Consider the following 15,702-nt stretch of genomic DNA (forward strand, 5'->3'; position numbering starts at 1 on the left):
AGAGTAGATTCTCGGCAAGGTGCCGAGTACACCAACTATGGTGCAAAGGTACATACCCCTCTATCTACTCTCGCACGGCATTAAGTATGCTCTAGTGCCTATCAGATATGACGCCAACCACCCTGCCAGGTCCAACCATGTGTATCCGGACTAGCCTCAAGAACCATCCCCAACTGTCATTGTTCTCCTTCTCAACCAAAGCAAATGCCAAAGAAACCAACTTGTTGTTCGCATCATAGGATATGGCTATAAGAAGTGTGCCCTGGTATTTGCCAATCAAGAACGTACCATCAATGGAGAAGACAGGACGACAGTGCCTAAAGGCCTCAACACACTGAGGGAAGCACCAGAAGGCGCGGAAGAATATCTGCCTCCCATCCTTCCATGCATTAGGTTTTGGGATGTACTCATAATGCATGCCTGGATTCACCACTTTGATTGCATTGAAAAGAACTGGCAGCTGCTCATACCCATCCTCCCAGTCCCCATATATCATCTTCCACGTTCGCTGCTTAGCCCTCTATGCTTTACCATAAGTTATCACATATCCTCCATACAACGCCTCAACAGTCCTGATAATTATCCTCACCTTCATGTTGGGTTCTCCCTACAAAATTCCCATCAACCGCTTGACAATGAGGGTAGATGTCAATTGACGATGCCTCAGTGTCAACTCATGGTCAACACAATTGTGTGGCCCGACAACTTTTGTGATCTTCTATTTTTCGGTTACCTGTTGCTTCCTTGCACAAACCCTCCATGGACAGCGTTCCTTGTCACACACAACTATGTAACGGCGCTCCGCATATGAATGCAATACCCTGTAAGGCCTCTTTTATATCACTGCAAAAGCCTACAATCACCTCTTCAAAGTAGGGAGGTCATTGAACACCCTCCCATTCTCAATTACTATGTTAGGACCAGCCTCAGGAGCTTCTAGGAGCTCATCATCACATCCTTCTGCAAGCACCTGATCGGAATGAGCAAGATCGCTAAACTCGTGAACTCTAGGATCACGGCGGCTAGAAAAGATACGTCTCATCATCTCAACATCACTCTCTATCAGCTCTCCAACAGGGCGATCATCATCAGAATCAAGAGCCCTTGCCATCTCATATGGCTCTGAATCATGCATAATTTCAACACTATTGGAACCACGAAATCCATCTCCAAAGTGCACTTGCGCAGCAACAGGGGACACATCCACATTCTCAGGAATGTCTCTTGCAACATCAGTAGAGAAATGAGAAAAGAATGTAAGAAATAGATGTAAGGAACGGGATAAGCTCCCAAAAAACATACGGTTAAGACACTTACTCGGATGATTTTGTGTCAAAGGGATCTCATAAGGAGGATCTACCACGAAAACATGAGTCTAACAACCATCTCCAACTACCGCATTGGGGGCAGATTGAGCATTGGGAACCGTAGGTGCAATCTGCACATGCAGATAAGGTTTCAGAACAGGAGGGTCGATGTGTGCCTAATGATCCATTGCTGGGGTAAACCCATGAGGGATGGGATCAACTAACATCCGACGCACAACCACGTCCAAACATTGCAGCTGGCTCTTCATAGCCGATCTCACATAGTTCTCCCACTGATCCGCACAACTAATTGAGATCATTCACCTGAATATGTTAGGAGAAGAACCTAGGTGCAGTACACCATCAACTGTAATGCCATCATCTCCAAGGCAATGCAGCTCCTCTCGAGCCCTTGCAACCATCTCACTAAATGAAGGCCTATCATTGAATATCACAGGCACGCTTTGCATATCAACAAACTCAACATATCTATAGCGATCGCTTTCAACAGTGTCTCCATGATATATGGTGACTAGGTTATCCATCTAGTTCAAACACATAACGAAACATATGTCATTTAGTCTAAATTAGACGATAGATAGTACCTAACAAGTACTTTCTAACTACAAACTAAGTAAATAAGATAATAACTACCTATATATATATAGTGTACTCACTAAATAGCTAGATCATATGTAGTTAACTAAATATATAACTACATATCTAAGTAGCTATCTAACTATATCTATGTACCTATGTATCTATGTTTCTATCTATCGACATATATATCTCACTATATCGACATATATATCAACTACCTGAGTCATCACATTAACTAGTAAATAACAAATGTCAACTAAGTAGGTACATTGCCTATTCATAATTTTTATCTTTCCAACGACTGATCTGTGGACGTCAATGGAGTCGCAGCGTACGATGGGCGTGGGTCAGGTCGACGATCCGGGCCGACGGTGGCACAGCCGCCCGCTGCAGGTGGCGGGGTCGGCGGTAGCGCGGCCGACGACAGCGGTGGCACGCGGCGGACGCGGGATGCCCTGGGCTCCGCGCGGCGAGTCCGGCTCGACGGGCGCGGGAGGCACGGCGATCGCGGCCGAGGGCGGCGGTGGAGGGCGGCAAGGCAGGGCGAGGCCAGCGGTGGAGGGCGGCAAGGCGGGCCGCGGCCGATGTCGGCGGCGGAGGCCAAGGCGAGACTAAGGCGAGGATGGTGGTGTAGGGCGCAGGAGGGCCGCTAGCTGCGGCGCGGGTGGCCAGCCGCGGGCAACGGCGCGGCGCGGGCGGGCGGCGCGGCCGTGGGGCGCTGGCCGTCCGCTGGGGCGCGGCGTGGGGCGGCCTGGGGGTAGGATGGCGCGGCGCGGGCAAGGGCGCGGCAGCGACGGAGCTCGGCTCTGCTAGGGCGAGAGAGGGAGAGGAAGAGAGGCTCGGGGCCCATACGTATTAAAGGCTCGGACGCTGGTGTCGAGACGTGTTAGCTCGACGCCAGCATCAATGGCGCCGAGCTAAGGGTCTATTTTCTAAATTTTTTCTAAATTTTTTCTGCTATGGATCTATGCGTGAGAAACTTAAAAAAAAGACTAAAATATAAAAAATTCGGCCAACTAAGCCAACTAACCAGCCCGTAGCTGCAGGCCTGTAGCAGTTAGTTGATGGATTGACGTTAACGTCTCAGCAGAATATTAATATTTAGAAATCTCAGCAGCATTACGGGGACTGCTGCTAGGCGCGATGCCGGGTCTCACTCTCGCCCATGCTTTCAAGTTGCAAGCAGCCATTAACCTGGGATGGGATCCTTGATGTGCGGTCTGCCCTCGGAGGAAGACGAGCAAACAGCAGAAAATAATAAGTGCGGAGCGGAGCTTCAAGGACAGCAGTACAGTACCGGTGTCCGTGGCTGCGCTTGGAATTTTGCTAGGCGGCCATGGCGCCCGACAGCGGTCTGGAGAACACTTGGCGACGGCAACGATTCCTGACGCCAGTATTATGCCACTGCCTATTATTCCTTGCAGCTCGCGCCAAGCGAGCGAGCGATCTGGCTGGTTCCTTTCTTGGATTCGTCATTCGTGGGAGCAAACGAAATCTCACGACGGATTCTCCGACGCGATGTGGCGGGCAGGGAAAAAGGGTGACATGGCCTGGCCATCAGAAGTTGAGAATGGACAGACTGTTTCTTTTCTCCTCATCAATCACAAGCTATCACCTGATTCTTCAGTTACAGAAAAAGGTGTGATCATGTGGCCCAAACCCTGTTTGTTCCGGAGGTTACAGCCCATAGATGATCGGCTGACAAACCTTACTTATCACCATAGTGGCATAGTGTTTTACTGAGAAGAAATTTAATCAGAGAGCCCTACAGAAACTTTTTCATTACATAGAGGACTACAGAAACAACCTTCTACTCTTACAGAGAGTATATATAGGTGCATAGACCGTTATTCGGAGGATGCATGCGAAGGTCCTGCGCCGCGCACCACCACCGTCCGGCCGAGCCCCGGCCGCGGCCCTCCTCTCCTCCGGCGCGCAGTAGCAACAACTCTCCTCCATGGCATCGAGGTAGTTGTGCGGCGGCGAGGGGCAGCCACGGCAGATGCACGCGGCGGCGGAGGGGCGCCTGGAGGAAGAGGAAGGCGAGGGCGAGGAAGAGGAAGGCCAGGGCGAGGAGGAGGAAGACCCGTACTCGCGGTCGCGGGGGCTGGCGCGGACGTACAGGCGGCGGTGGGTGAGGAGGAATCGAAACGAAGGGGAGGGCCGTTCCTCCGCGACCTGGCTCCCAACTGCTTTAAGCAGCGTGCGGGCCAGGCCCAAAACACACACACCTACTTCTTCATTATTGCATACATGGCAAGAAATATTGCAAGATAGACCAGCTTCTCAATCCATTTAAGCTGTTGCATAACCCCATCTGCCCTGTCTTGAACTCCACCTCTGCCAGCAGCCTGGAAAGCTTCATTCATGTTGGCCACTTGAGCTGAAGCTGCTGTAGGTGCTGCTGCCACTGCCTGCATAGCCACTGGATCCATTGCCTGTATAGGCAAAGGAGTAGCATAGCCAGCCTGTGATGGAGTGACATCCATCTCATCCTCCCACCTCCAGAATTGGCACCCACCAGCCTAAGCACCAGATTATTAGAAGAGCGCTCTTATTAGAACCACGAGCACAGATTAGAAGAACAAGAGCATAGCATGAACAAAGAAGAGAGATAAACCGAGAAGTAGGGACACTTGTGAAAGACACGACTGGTGTTCTTCTCTGTCCTCGCGGTGAAGCGATTGGCCAGCACTCTACAGTTGGGGCAAAAAACGCGCCTAGTGAGCCGCCTCTCATAAGAGCTTGAACCTTCAGACATGGCCATGGAGACGAGAGGGATTGAGTGGACAAAGAGGTGAGTGGGAATGGAAGGGAGGGGGTAGCTATATATAGAGCAGGGCAAGTTGGCGCCAAGGCCAACCTTGTTGGCGCCAAAAGCCATCAGGTTGCCGCCCAGCAGACAGTGGCACATGAGAAACAAAAGTTCCAGGGGCATTGAAGTCATTTGCCACACACATTTCACACCGTCAGTGCGTCAAGTAGACGGAATGGCGTGGGAGAGAAAAGTTTTTCGAGCTTGGACACTGACGATAGATCGAACTTTTTAGGAACATAGACGATTAGACCATCTTTTTTAATGGCATACAAGTAAAAGACTCAAAGAAATAAGGGCGCAGCCCCCGTCCAGGCAAACAAACACGTCCATACTGCCCAAAACCTTCATTTTGCATCAGGCCCAACACGCTACTTCCGGAAGTGGCACTGGCATCTCTCCGTTCAGGAGGGTGTTGGGTCAGCCCAGAAATAAAATAACAACCAGGTCCAAAGCCAGCCTAGTAAAAGCCCATCCAACCAGGCCAAACCGCCTTATGGCCTCAAGCTCTAAATCGCCCTGACACCAAGCCCGCCCGTTGCGGCCCGCCACGTACACACCTCGTACACGCGTTGCCTTCACAACCCATTATCCTTAGCCGCTGCGGGCCCCACGCCGCCACGTTTCGATCCCCGCGAATATCCCGGGCCAACCATCACACGCCTCTTCTCTCGATTCCTTTCCGTGCCCATCGCGCGACACGATCACACGAAGGAAAGCCGAAGCCCAACGGAATCGAGGGGGCAGAGAACGGGGCGGGGAATCCAGAGACGCCGCCTCATCCGAGCTCCGAGCCTTATCGGTGGCCATGATGCTGCGCGCGGCGGGCAGGCGTCTCCTCGGCGTAGGAGGCGGCGAGGCTGCGCTGCCGGCGCCCGCGATCGCTGCTGCGGCGGCGGTGGCGGGCAGGAGCAGAGGGTACCACGAGCGGGTGGTGGACCACTACAACAACCCGCGCAACGTGGGGTCCTTCGACAAGGACGACGCGGACGTCGGCACGGGGATCGTCGGCGCGCCGGCGTGCGGGGACGTCATGAAGCTGCAGATCCGTGTCGACGAGGGCTCCGGCAGGATCGTCGACGCGCGCTTCAAGACCTTCGGCTGCGGCTCCGCCATCGCGTCCTCCTCCGTCGGTGAGCAGAGCCAGCTCCCTATTCCCTGTCGCGCAGGAGTATATTGTTCATGCAAAATTCGTGATTATTAAGTCACGAGACCGTTCTGGGATATTCACAATCTCACCAATTATATATCTTCTCTGCGGTGATAGCGACAAGAAAGAGAAACCGTAGCTGATCGTGATAATTAAACTGGAAAATTAGGATGGGTCACATGGTCAGTGTAGTTTCCGCTGGACGCGCAGATTTTTCCCTGTATTGGTAGAATTGCGGGGGTTTTTATATAAAAAGTACTGTTTTATAGATACATGGCTTTAATTGTGTATTTAAACATAGTGTAATTAGATACATAGTAGAAAAATAGAACAACTTACAATTTGAAAACGAATGGCATCACAGTGGTTTTTATTAACAATTGGGCGCTACGAAATGTTGAGATGAGTACCAGAGTCACAATTGTGTTTCTGGGGTAATCACTTACTATTTGTTAGTAGTCCATAGTTATGTCATTCACTAAGTTCTTTGTTGTGGCTGAAGTCTCTTGTGAGCCTGTAAGGCGTCCTGGTTCATATACTCCGAAAAAATAATAGGAGGATAATGAACCAAAAAAAAACTTTATGGCCCCGTTCGGCTTACCTTATAATCCGCACTATTCAGCTTGTTTTTTCAGCCGGAACAATATTTTTCTCTCACAACAATTCAGCCAGAACAGTGTTTTTCAGCCAATTCAACCAAGTTTCAGCAAGCCGAACGAGCCTCATATAGTGTTCAGAACTTAGATCCGCTGTGAACAAAAACCTTGTTCACAGGTGTCGGTCTGCCGGGTGTTCAGAACTTAAATCCATTGTGAACAAAAACGTTGTTCATATGGTTGGTTAGTTTACTAGTGCTAGGTGTTCAGAACTACATATCTTTAAAAAAAACAGAACTGGTAGGTGCACTGCCTTTTCATTTAGTAGATAGCAAAGTCTGAAAAAACTACATATCCATTTTGAGGTAAAAACAGTAGGGGACATCTTAATATTGCTGTAAAAACTTGGGTCCACTAAACTAATAAAAAATAAAATATTGATGTAACAAAAAAAACAGCGCTAGAAGGAGGGCTTGAACCTCCGACCTTGTGGTTAACAGCCACACGCTCTAACCAACTGAGCTATTCCAGCTACGCACACTGTGGGTTTGCTTATTCTTTTGGCAATTGCATCCACTTTGCAACTTTAAAGGACATGCTTTTGGTGATTTAGCTAATATAATATTGTGGTTTTACAACTAACAATGTTGTTACCATAATTTATAAGTTATCTATTTGGGTGAATTATGCACTTGGATATGACCCGTTTAGACTAAAGAAGGTCACAAGGTTAAATGACCGTATGCTTATATTTTGCAGGTTATAATACTACTTTTTACGCTCAGTGTTTTGTATAGCGCATGTCGAGCCTAGAACAGTGGAACTCACACTACTATGTATCGATGCTCAGTTGCCATGCCATTTCCTATCTGCATTTGGATGGCTCCACCACCACACAGCTCACCGTGCAGAAGTCTGCCATGCCATACCTGCTTAGTTTTTATTTTACCGACTTGCTTTCATCCATCAGTGTTTTTTTCCTCCTAGCATTTTTTCCTTATAATTTTATACCCATTTTTTGAATATATATAGTTGGTTCCTTATTCATTTCTGCTGTGTTACAGCTTCCGAATGGGTCAAGGGCAAGCAAATGGAGGAAGTAGTAGCGATCAAGAACACGTAAGTTATGAATCGGCCTGAAAATCGTCGTCCCATTCCATATTTCTTGGAGTTGTACTGATACATCTGTCTACGACTTCCCATTTTTTGTAGCGAGATTGCGAAGCACCTGTCTCTTCCACCGGTAAAGCTCCACTGCAGCATGCTCGCTGAGGATGCAATTAAGGCCGCCGTGAAGGATTACGAGGCAAAGAAAGGGAGGCTGGCCAAGACAGAGGAGCAGGACATCCCATCCCCATAAGAGCGCAGCTACCTCGAGCGAGCAGAGTAGTATGTATATGTAACGAGCGAGGAACTCATGCGCCAAAAGAGCATGTATATATAAGCTAGGTGGCTACGATGTTTGGGTTTCATCGAATAAGCGAACTTGCTGCAGTGTGGTTCTGGTTCTGCACATAAATAAGGTCTGCCCCTTGCCCTTATCTGCTTAGTCGGAGCATGCATGCTTAGATTGATTGAGCAATGTTGTTGAGATCAGGATCGCAGGGCTCCGGTTCTGACTTCTTGCCCCTCCTTGCAAGAAGCTCCGACAAACGGCATCTCGCAAGGAGCCCGGGGGAGCTACGAATATTTTTTATAGAAAAGTTAGAGCCGAAAAAAGTGCTACAAAATTGCCGCTGGAACCATTTTTACTAAACATTTTTCAATATAATTCTACCTTAGAAAGCTGCTCCACGTTGAAGAGCTAGGATCGAGCCATTTTTGTTAGGGCCCATGAACAACATGGGAATAAAATATGAATGGAGGTAAAAAACGAAGGATTCAGAAACATAGGTTTCGTACGTACTTAGGATGAACTACATAGGGAAAATACAAGATGTTTGGATGGTTTGGATGAACCACATAGGAAAAATACAGGATGTTTGGATGAACCACATAGGAAAAAAAAACAGGAAAACAACAGTACGTAAGTTAATTAGAAAATAACTATGATCTTATCTCCAAAGAACAATGTTACTATTTCCATTGAAAAATAAAGAACAATATTTATATATAAAAAATCTAAGCCAACCATGATCTTATCCATCCCTTTCTAGACGCATCTCTCTCTCTCTCTCTCTCTCTCTCTCTCTCTCATCGCTTGCCATTGACTTTGACTTGCAACTCAACCGTGTAGCTGACGGATGACGTGGCGTCACTTGAGCTTCTCTTCCTCCAAGCACAGGTTGAGATCTGGCTAACACATGCTGACATTGAACATTACGCGGCACGAGCCTGCCACGATTAGTCCCTCCTTGAAATGGCTAAGGCGCATGTGCCTCTCTCCACTCCTCAAGATTAAGGCTAAAACGAATCCCCAGCATCCTGACTCCTGAGAGAACTTTGTGTTTGTTCTACTGCTATGAACTCACACCAAATTCTCATCCATTCTCTGGGCAAACCTTTTTCTTCAGATAAAGATTCTCTGGGCAAACTGAACTACTAGTATACTGACACGTAGCGGCATGTCGGATCCTTAGCTTTGCCATGGCCAAAAGGGGCACGCTTGCAAACATGCAGACCCCTGCACTGCAAGTCTGAAAGATCCAAACCTCCCCGCCCACACTATCTAACCGCAGCCTTTAAGCTCACTCCAAGCATATCCATGCAGCCAGGGCGCCGCAAACAAATAAAAGCCGCCATGCACGATCACAGGCTGTGCTGTGTGCTGGCTGAGATCAATCGAGGAAAGGAATTGGATCCGAAGCAAGCAAGTTACCACTAGCCGGTACGTAGTAGCAACGAACGATGTCGTCCTCGACGACGGCGGCGCCACTCTTCCCCACCGGCGGCACACGGCCGCTGCAGCAGGCGCCTTCGCTGGCCGCCGGAGACGGCGGCGGCGGCGGGTCGTACACGCCGGTGTTCGTGGTGCTGGGAGTGATCGCGGCGCTGCTGGTGATCTCCTGCCTCGTGGGGCAGGTCTGCACCAAGAAGCACCTGCGGCCCCGCCCGCGACGGGACCGCGTCGCCTACTACGACGACGACGGCATGGAGGGTGGGTTCGGCCCGCCTCACCACGGCGGCATTGCCAAGATGGAGGCGCCGGCGCCGCCTGTGTCGTCGGTGGAGACGCGGGCGGCCGGTGCCGCCGCTGCCGCCGTGCAACAGACTGCGGCGTGAAGGTTGCCAGGTGAATAGGTGATATGAAAGTGATGCCTCTGTACGTACGATAGTTGTAGCTATGGCTTCTTCTCATCAGGTTGTTTGCTAACTTCGCTGATGTGCCCTGTGCATATATAGTCTTGAAAATCCTTGTATGAAAAGAATTGGTCTCCACGACTGTAAAGATGGAATTGTCGTTGTGAAAATACCTAGCGAATGCAATACAAACCAAAGCATTCATGTCGCAGAGAGAGAGCATGCAGGATCATGTACAGTAGTGCAAAATTGTTCCTCATTTTTATTGTTCCAGCATCCGCATCATAGGCCTAAAAGCGGCTCGCAGCATAGCGAAGTCTTGTTTGGATGGAGGTGTGGTAAAGTTGTTCGGGACATGTAATGCTCGCGGGCGTCCGATTTTGAACACTTTGTACCTATGATCGATCGATTGTCTGTCCAGGCAATATCCGAGAGACAAGATCCAAGCATACTTGCGTTTGTTATGATTGAACCGAACTTGTAAGCTGGAATCCCCAGCAAAACTATATTGCTTTTAATATAAGCAGGGCTGCAGTCTTTGGTCTAAAGATCCAAGCATACTCTAAAGTGCATGCGAAGACAAGAGCCGTGGATCGATAAGGAGTAGAAGGACCGGAGGGACAAAGATAACAATTCTCCCATAAAAACACCGTAGATATATATATATAGGTATATATACATCGGTACACGTCGCTAATTTCATTTGTTGGCCAACTCATGGATTGACATATGTAGGAAATTTTATTATACGGACGAGGAGGTTTGGGATTAGAGAGATGTTTCGCAAATCAATCAACTCGTAAACTAAGTCTTGACACTATATAAGACTACTCATAACAATATTTTTTCTATGCACAAATCTAATGGATTATGAATGCACTACGAGATAATAGCTTAAACGCCGTATCGAAATTATGTGTCAATATATGAGGCCGACAACCTTATAACCCCAATGTACTTGTTCAAACTAGGGGCAAAGCCTTGGTTAGTTGTTGGAGCCAGAGGATAATATTTTGTATGAGAGACTGACTATTACAACTACATGGTTGGGGCAATCTAATTCTTTTTTTTAGAAAAAAGAGGGAAACAAATAAAACTTGAATCAAATGAGTATGAAATTTTACTATAATTCAAGCATACAATAATTAGCCCACCATAAAATTTTCACCACAATAGGACCATAGAAGCTGCAGCTATGAATTATTTCATTTAATTACAGAAAATCATAGATATAAAGCTACAATAAAAACTTTATATTAAAGAATACCATATTATATGTTCATTGTGTAGATCTACTCATGTGGAGTCCAACAAAATTAGATTTTCCATTTTATGATTTTTCTGTGATTTACTATGATTTTTTCAAAGATTCAGCGGAAATAAATAAAAAAGAAAAAGACAAAACTACAATCACTGTAGCAAAACCGCCGTGCAAAACCGCTTAGGAGGTTATTTGACCGGTTTTGAAAAATTCAGGGGGTAAAAAATCCGATTTTATAGTTTGGGATGAAGTAGTCCACCCTTGATAGTTGGAGGTTATGCAGACTTTTTCCTATACTAGATATATGCCCGTGCGTTGCACGGGAACCACGATTTTTTGTCACGCCTACGGTCACAATAGGCATACGCGCTGAGTCACAGGTCGTGCTTGTATCTAGGCAATGGAGAATTCGTAACGAAAAAGCACTGACAGTGAACGCAATAGGCATTTGCTTGCACCGTTCAGCTGACAGGTAGTCCAGCAATGTATTCTAAAACAGCTACGATCACGTGTGATATGTCGAAATAGCACATATATATTTTACGCGAGACATAAAGTGTGTTCAAATAGTATGTAATCTTACACGAGGCAGTCCTATACTGGCACGTTAGATGTCTAAGCAGTACATATATTTTACATAGAACAGTCTTAGGATATAAGACAAAGGAGACATACACTGCGAGATGGCACAACATAGCATACTGCATACAACAAAAGTCATAGTAGCAGATTATAAGATATAGCCCCTAAGAAAATTAGCATATGCTTGAGAGGTTGTCCTGATCTCCAGTGCCATAAGAGCACAATGCTTAGCACATGTCATAGGAGCACAGGGTTAGCTATAATATTTAAGAGAAATAGCTACTGCTCTTGAGCTTCTCGTGATCTTGGTTATGAAATGTCACTGTATTGAAGTCTTGGGTTCAGGCTGAATATCACCTCTACGCTGCTGCTCATAAGCTTCTTCAAGGATCTTCCTACCCACGTCGAATTCTTCCGCTAGTATACAAAAGTGAGAAAAAGTGTTCATTGAAGTAAACTAGCAGCGAGAATGGTAAATGACATATAAGATGATTGTTTGCTCTGTCTATAAAAAAAAGATGACCATCTGTTCATTACCTGTGCTACCACCTAAGCATAGTTTTTTTATGTCTGTATGTAGGTCTGTTGAATCCGAGTGACTGCAAAGGTGAACCTTAATGAAACTATTTTTGGAATATCCCGTGAAAATGTGCGAGTAGCTGTGGCTGCAACCTGTTTTCTGTTGACTGCAATTTTCCTGACCTTCAATCTCTAATATGTAAATAGTATATCAACAATAACATATTAGTAATATAGAGGTTACATCTTATTTTGTGTTATTTTCTAATTTGCATAGAGAGTCTAGGTAAGTTATTTTTATAATGTCATACATAGTGCATCTGCTTAAAATGGTCCAAACCCTGAAACAAGAGTGATTAAAATACCCCAGCTAGAAGAAGTGTTTCCACTTTATTCTTGGCTTGATATGCTCCTATTAATATCAGTAATTGGATGCCTGATTCTAGGATTTTCCAAAAGCAGTGAAATGTCAATTAAATTACTTGGGTAAGTCTTTGCCAGGCTCCAAACAATAACAATATTTAGTTTAGCTTCAACCTCAATACAAATATAGCAAACAGACAGTTTATAAAAAATAGAAAGCCAATCAATTTGTGGGGCACATTCATAGGACAACACTAAAATGCTAGCGAAACGTATAGAAAGACAGGTTACTGGTGCTTAAATGCTCTCAAACTTCAACCTCGCAGAGTATAATAGGACATACTCAAAGCATCAGATGATTCAGTGTAAAAAACTACAGAGTTGAACATATAATCAGAAATATATTTTATAGACTGGCTATCCATTTGCTTCCTATGCGATAATAACTGTATGACTAGACTGTAATTAACAATAAAAAAGAGCTGGCAGGAAACATTGTTCGTGCTTTCCGTTCTAGACCTTCTTGAACACAAGGCAACATTTAACCCAATTACCCAATATTGTTAATAAAATGTTCATTTTGTTGGCATACATTTAACCCAACATGCTTTATATGCAACACATCGGTTGGTTGTGACAAGAAAAAAAAATATGAACACTGTAAGGTAGCTATCAGTTCAGAGCATATAGAGAAGAAAGGCTGGTATTTAAATAGTTTCTAATAAAATCCAATTTTAGAGAATGCGTAAAGTAATCAGACGTTGGACCTGAACACTTATGTTATTGTTGATATACTATTTACAGATTAGGACCAATCATTTATGACTTTCATACAAGGTTAGGACCAATCATACATTTACCAATAGACCGCTGCAGCTCTTGCTCCGGGTACCTTTCCTTCCTCTCTTGCCTTTTATCTGTCCAACAATCATTCCATGAAGAAATTAAAAAAAGTGTGTGAATGAAACCTAGATTCAAGGAGCAATCTGATAGAATATATGATGGGAGGAACCAAACTGTGATTATTGTAGGATGAGAGCACATTAGGTACTGAAATTATTGTAGTGGTTTGCACGTGCCCATGCGCGCCGAACAGAAAGCTGGATTTCTAAACCATGCAAGATGTTCAAATACTACATATATATTACATGAGACATACAGAAGCCGGATTTCTAAACCAATATGCAAGGTGTCTAAATATATATCTTGAGACAGACATAGGAAAGGAAGCCAAAGAGGCATAAGGTCAATTAACCACAATTAACCATAATTTGCTACAAAACATAGTAAGAAACGTAAGGTCAATCCTAAAAGCATAATACCTAGACTGAATGATGAGATGCTTTGTAAAGGAATACGTATCTAAGGAGTAAGGAGGTAATCATCCCTCCGAACAAGGTACCATGAGCCCATGGCTCCTTCCATTTCCTACAATTGAAATGGTCGTATCAGTTAGTGCTGAAAGTTAAAATATGCATATCAAAAACAAAGTTTACAGGTGGTCTGTTCTTATCAGCGCAACCCAACATGGCAACAGTTAACCATATAAGGCTAAAAATGCTAATCTAAACTAAAAGTGAGTGTCTTGCATTAACCAACACATTTTTTAACCTGGTAAAAGAACTAAAAGTCAGCTCTGAATATTTATGTTAAGAGTGAGCCGTATACATGCTAGGAATCCAAAGTGCATGGCCTCTACATGAACATCTTTTCCTGCAGAGTAAAATGGAGAAAGTAGATAAATGAACATCTTTTTCAAAGTGCAAACACCAATGTTGTAGATCCCTTTTTTAACCAATCAATTTCTTGAGCCATCAGAACTGACGAGGTGGTCATGAATATACATGGGCGCGAAGCATCTACGGGACACTCAGATCAAGATGATTCGGACTTGTAAAGACCAACAACTGTAAGCAATCTGATGGAAAACACACATGACCAGACACCACATGGCAAATCTAAACGAACAAGACACGAAACAACTGAAAGCAAAGGATGTACGGGTCATCTCTGAACTCTGATTCTACTGGACTGTACGAATCGATTTTTGGAAAGAACCCCCTTCTCTTCCTTGACCTCGATGCATCATAGTACACTGAGGAATAAGCATCAGCAATCAACAAACGGAAATAGGAAAACCCAAAATCCTCATGAACACAGAAGCATAGAGAAACATAGAGGAAACATGCTCCATCCGTCTATGCGTTTTGGATCAGGCATGGCCCCTCCACTCTCCAACCGCTGTAGCACAGAAATCGAAATAAAGAAAAAGAAACAAAAGCACACAGAAGTATAGACGAGAGCACGAACAGATGCATCGAGAAAGAAAATGTGGTCCGACCTCGCTGGAACCCCGCACGCTGGATCCAGGTGGTGTTGCTGGGAGGGGGTCAGCCGGCTAGGTCGCCTCCTTCCACTCCCGTCGCTCCATCGGTTGCCCCATCCGGGTCTGCCGCGCCCTCGGTCGGGCTATCGTCGGAGACCCACCGCCACGCTCGCCCCTACACCTTCTTCCTCGGTCGGGCACACGCGGACTGTAGGGCAGAGGTTGGGGATCTGGCCTCGACGGAGGGAGCAGACGAAGTACGAGCCCGAGAAAGGACCGGGAGATCTGAGCATCAACAGAGCTAAAAAGAATAAGAGTGAGAGAGGAGAGGCGGTAGTTTACCTCGCCGTCGACGCTAGATCCACCGCTGCCTATACCAGGGCTGCCGCGCCGGGCCGCCTGTGACCGGGGCCCGTCCGCGCCGTTGCGCTGCCACATCGGGGGCCGGTCAGGCCTCCACGCGGGGTTCCGCCGGCGCTGAGGCCGCCATACCGGGGCCGCTACGCCGCCGCGCCGGCACGCTCGCCCGCATCCTCACTTGTACTGCTACGAGAGAGAGGAGGAGCGATGGAGGCACATGAGAGAGAGGGAGGAGTGGTGAGCAGAGTGGAGGGGGGGGGGACAGGGCTGATATTTTCTTTTCCCGCACCCGCGCCACGGGCGTTGAAAAGCGCGCGTCGTGCAGAAGCGTCCCCGGTCAATGGCCGCTCGACAACGGAAAGTGCCCCCTGACGGGTGACCCGACGCTGACCATTTCGTGCTTGACAGCATACTCGCATAGTGGGGCCCGCCGGTTTCAGGCTAGCGACGGCCAATGCAAGAGGGAGGAGGTCAGTCGAACAGGGCCCGCCTGGCCGTACCATCGCCGCCCCCCTGGTCAACGAAAGCACCACCGATCATCCGGCATCCAACGGCCGGCAGTCGATTCTTCCACGTGGCCATC

At 46.7% G+C, this 15,702-nt stretch overlaps 1 protein-coding gene and 1 non-coding gene across 2 annotated transcripts; one reads left to right on the top strand and one right to left on the bottom strand.

Moving 5' to 3' along the window:
* The first annotated feature begins 5,391 nt into the window (after window positions 1–5,391).
* LOC136517392 (iron-sulfur cluster assembly protein 1-like) lies at window positions 5,392–8,009 on the top strand. The gene is made up of 3 exons (XM_066510945.1): window positions 5,392–5,855; window positions 7,533–7,587; window positions 7,681–8,009. Exons 1-3 carry the CDS (start codon window positions 5,531–5,533, stop codon window positions 7,826–7,828), a joined length of 528 nt encoding a protein of 175 aa, XP_066367042.1. The 5' UTR covers window positions 5,392–5,530; the 3' UTR covers window positions 7,829–8,009.
* Window positions 6,927–7,000, bottom strand: TRNAN-GUU (transfer RNA asparagine (anticodon GUU)). Its single transcript has one exon. It is a non-coding gene; the product is annotated as a tRNA-Asn (tRNA).
* Window positions 8,010–15,702: the final 7,693 nt, after the last annotated feature.

This window comes from Miscanthus floridulus, chromosome 17 (assembly GCF_019320115.1).
Source record: "Miscanthus floridulus cultivar M001 chromosome 17, ASM1932011v1, whole genome shotgun sequence".
In the NCBI taxonomy this organism is placed as follows: domain Eukaryota; kingdom Viridiplantae; phylum Streptophyta; class Magnoliopsida; order Poales; family Poaceae; genus Miscanthus; species Miscanthus floridulus.

Excerpts from the sequence above, each read along its gene's own strand:
- LOC136517392 (XM_066510945.1), top strand. The coding sequence starts at position 5,531 with ATGATGCTGCGCGCGGCGGGCAGGCGTCTCCTCGGCGTAGGAGGCGGC. Across the intron at positions 5,856-7,532 it reads CATCGCGTCCTCCTCCGTCG|CTTCCGAATGGGTCAAGGGC; the intron begins GTGAGCAGAGCC and ends GCTGTGTTACAG. Across the intron at positions 7,588-7,680 it reads GTAGTAGCGATCAAGAACAC|CGAGATTGCGAAGCACCTGT; the intron begins GTAAGTTATGAA and ends CATTTTTTGTAG.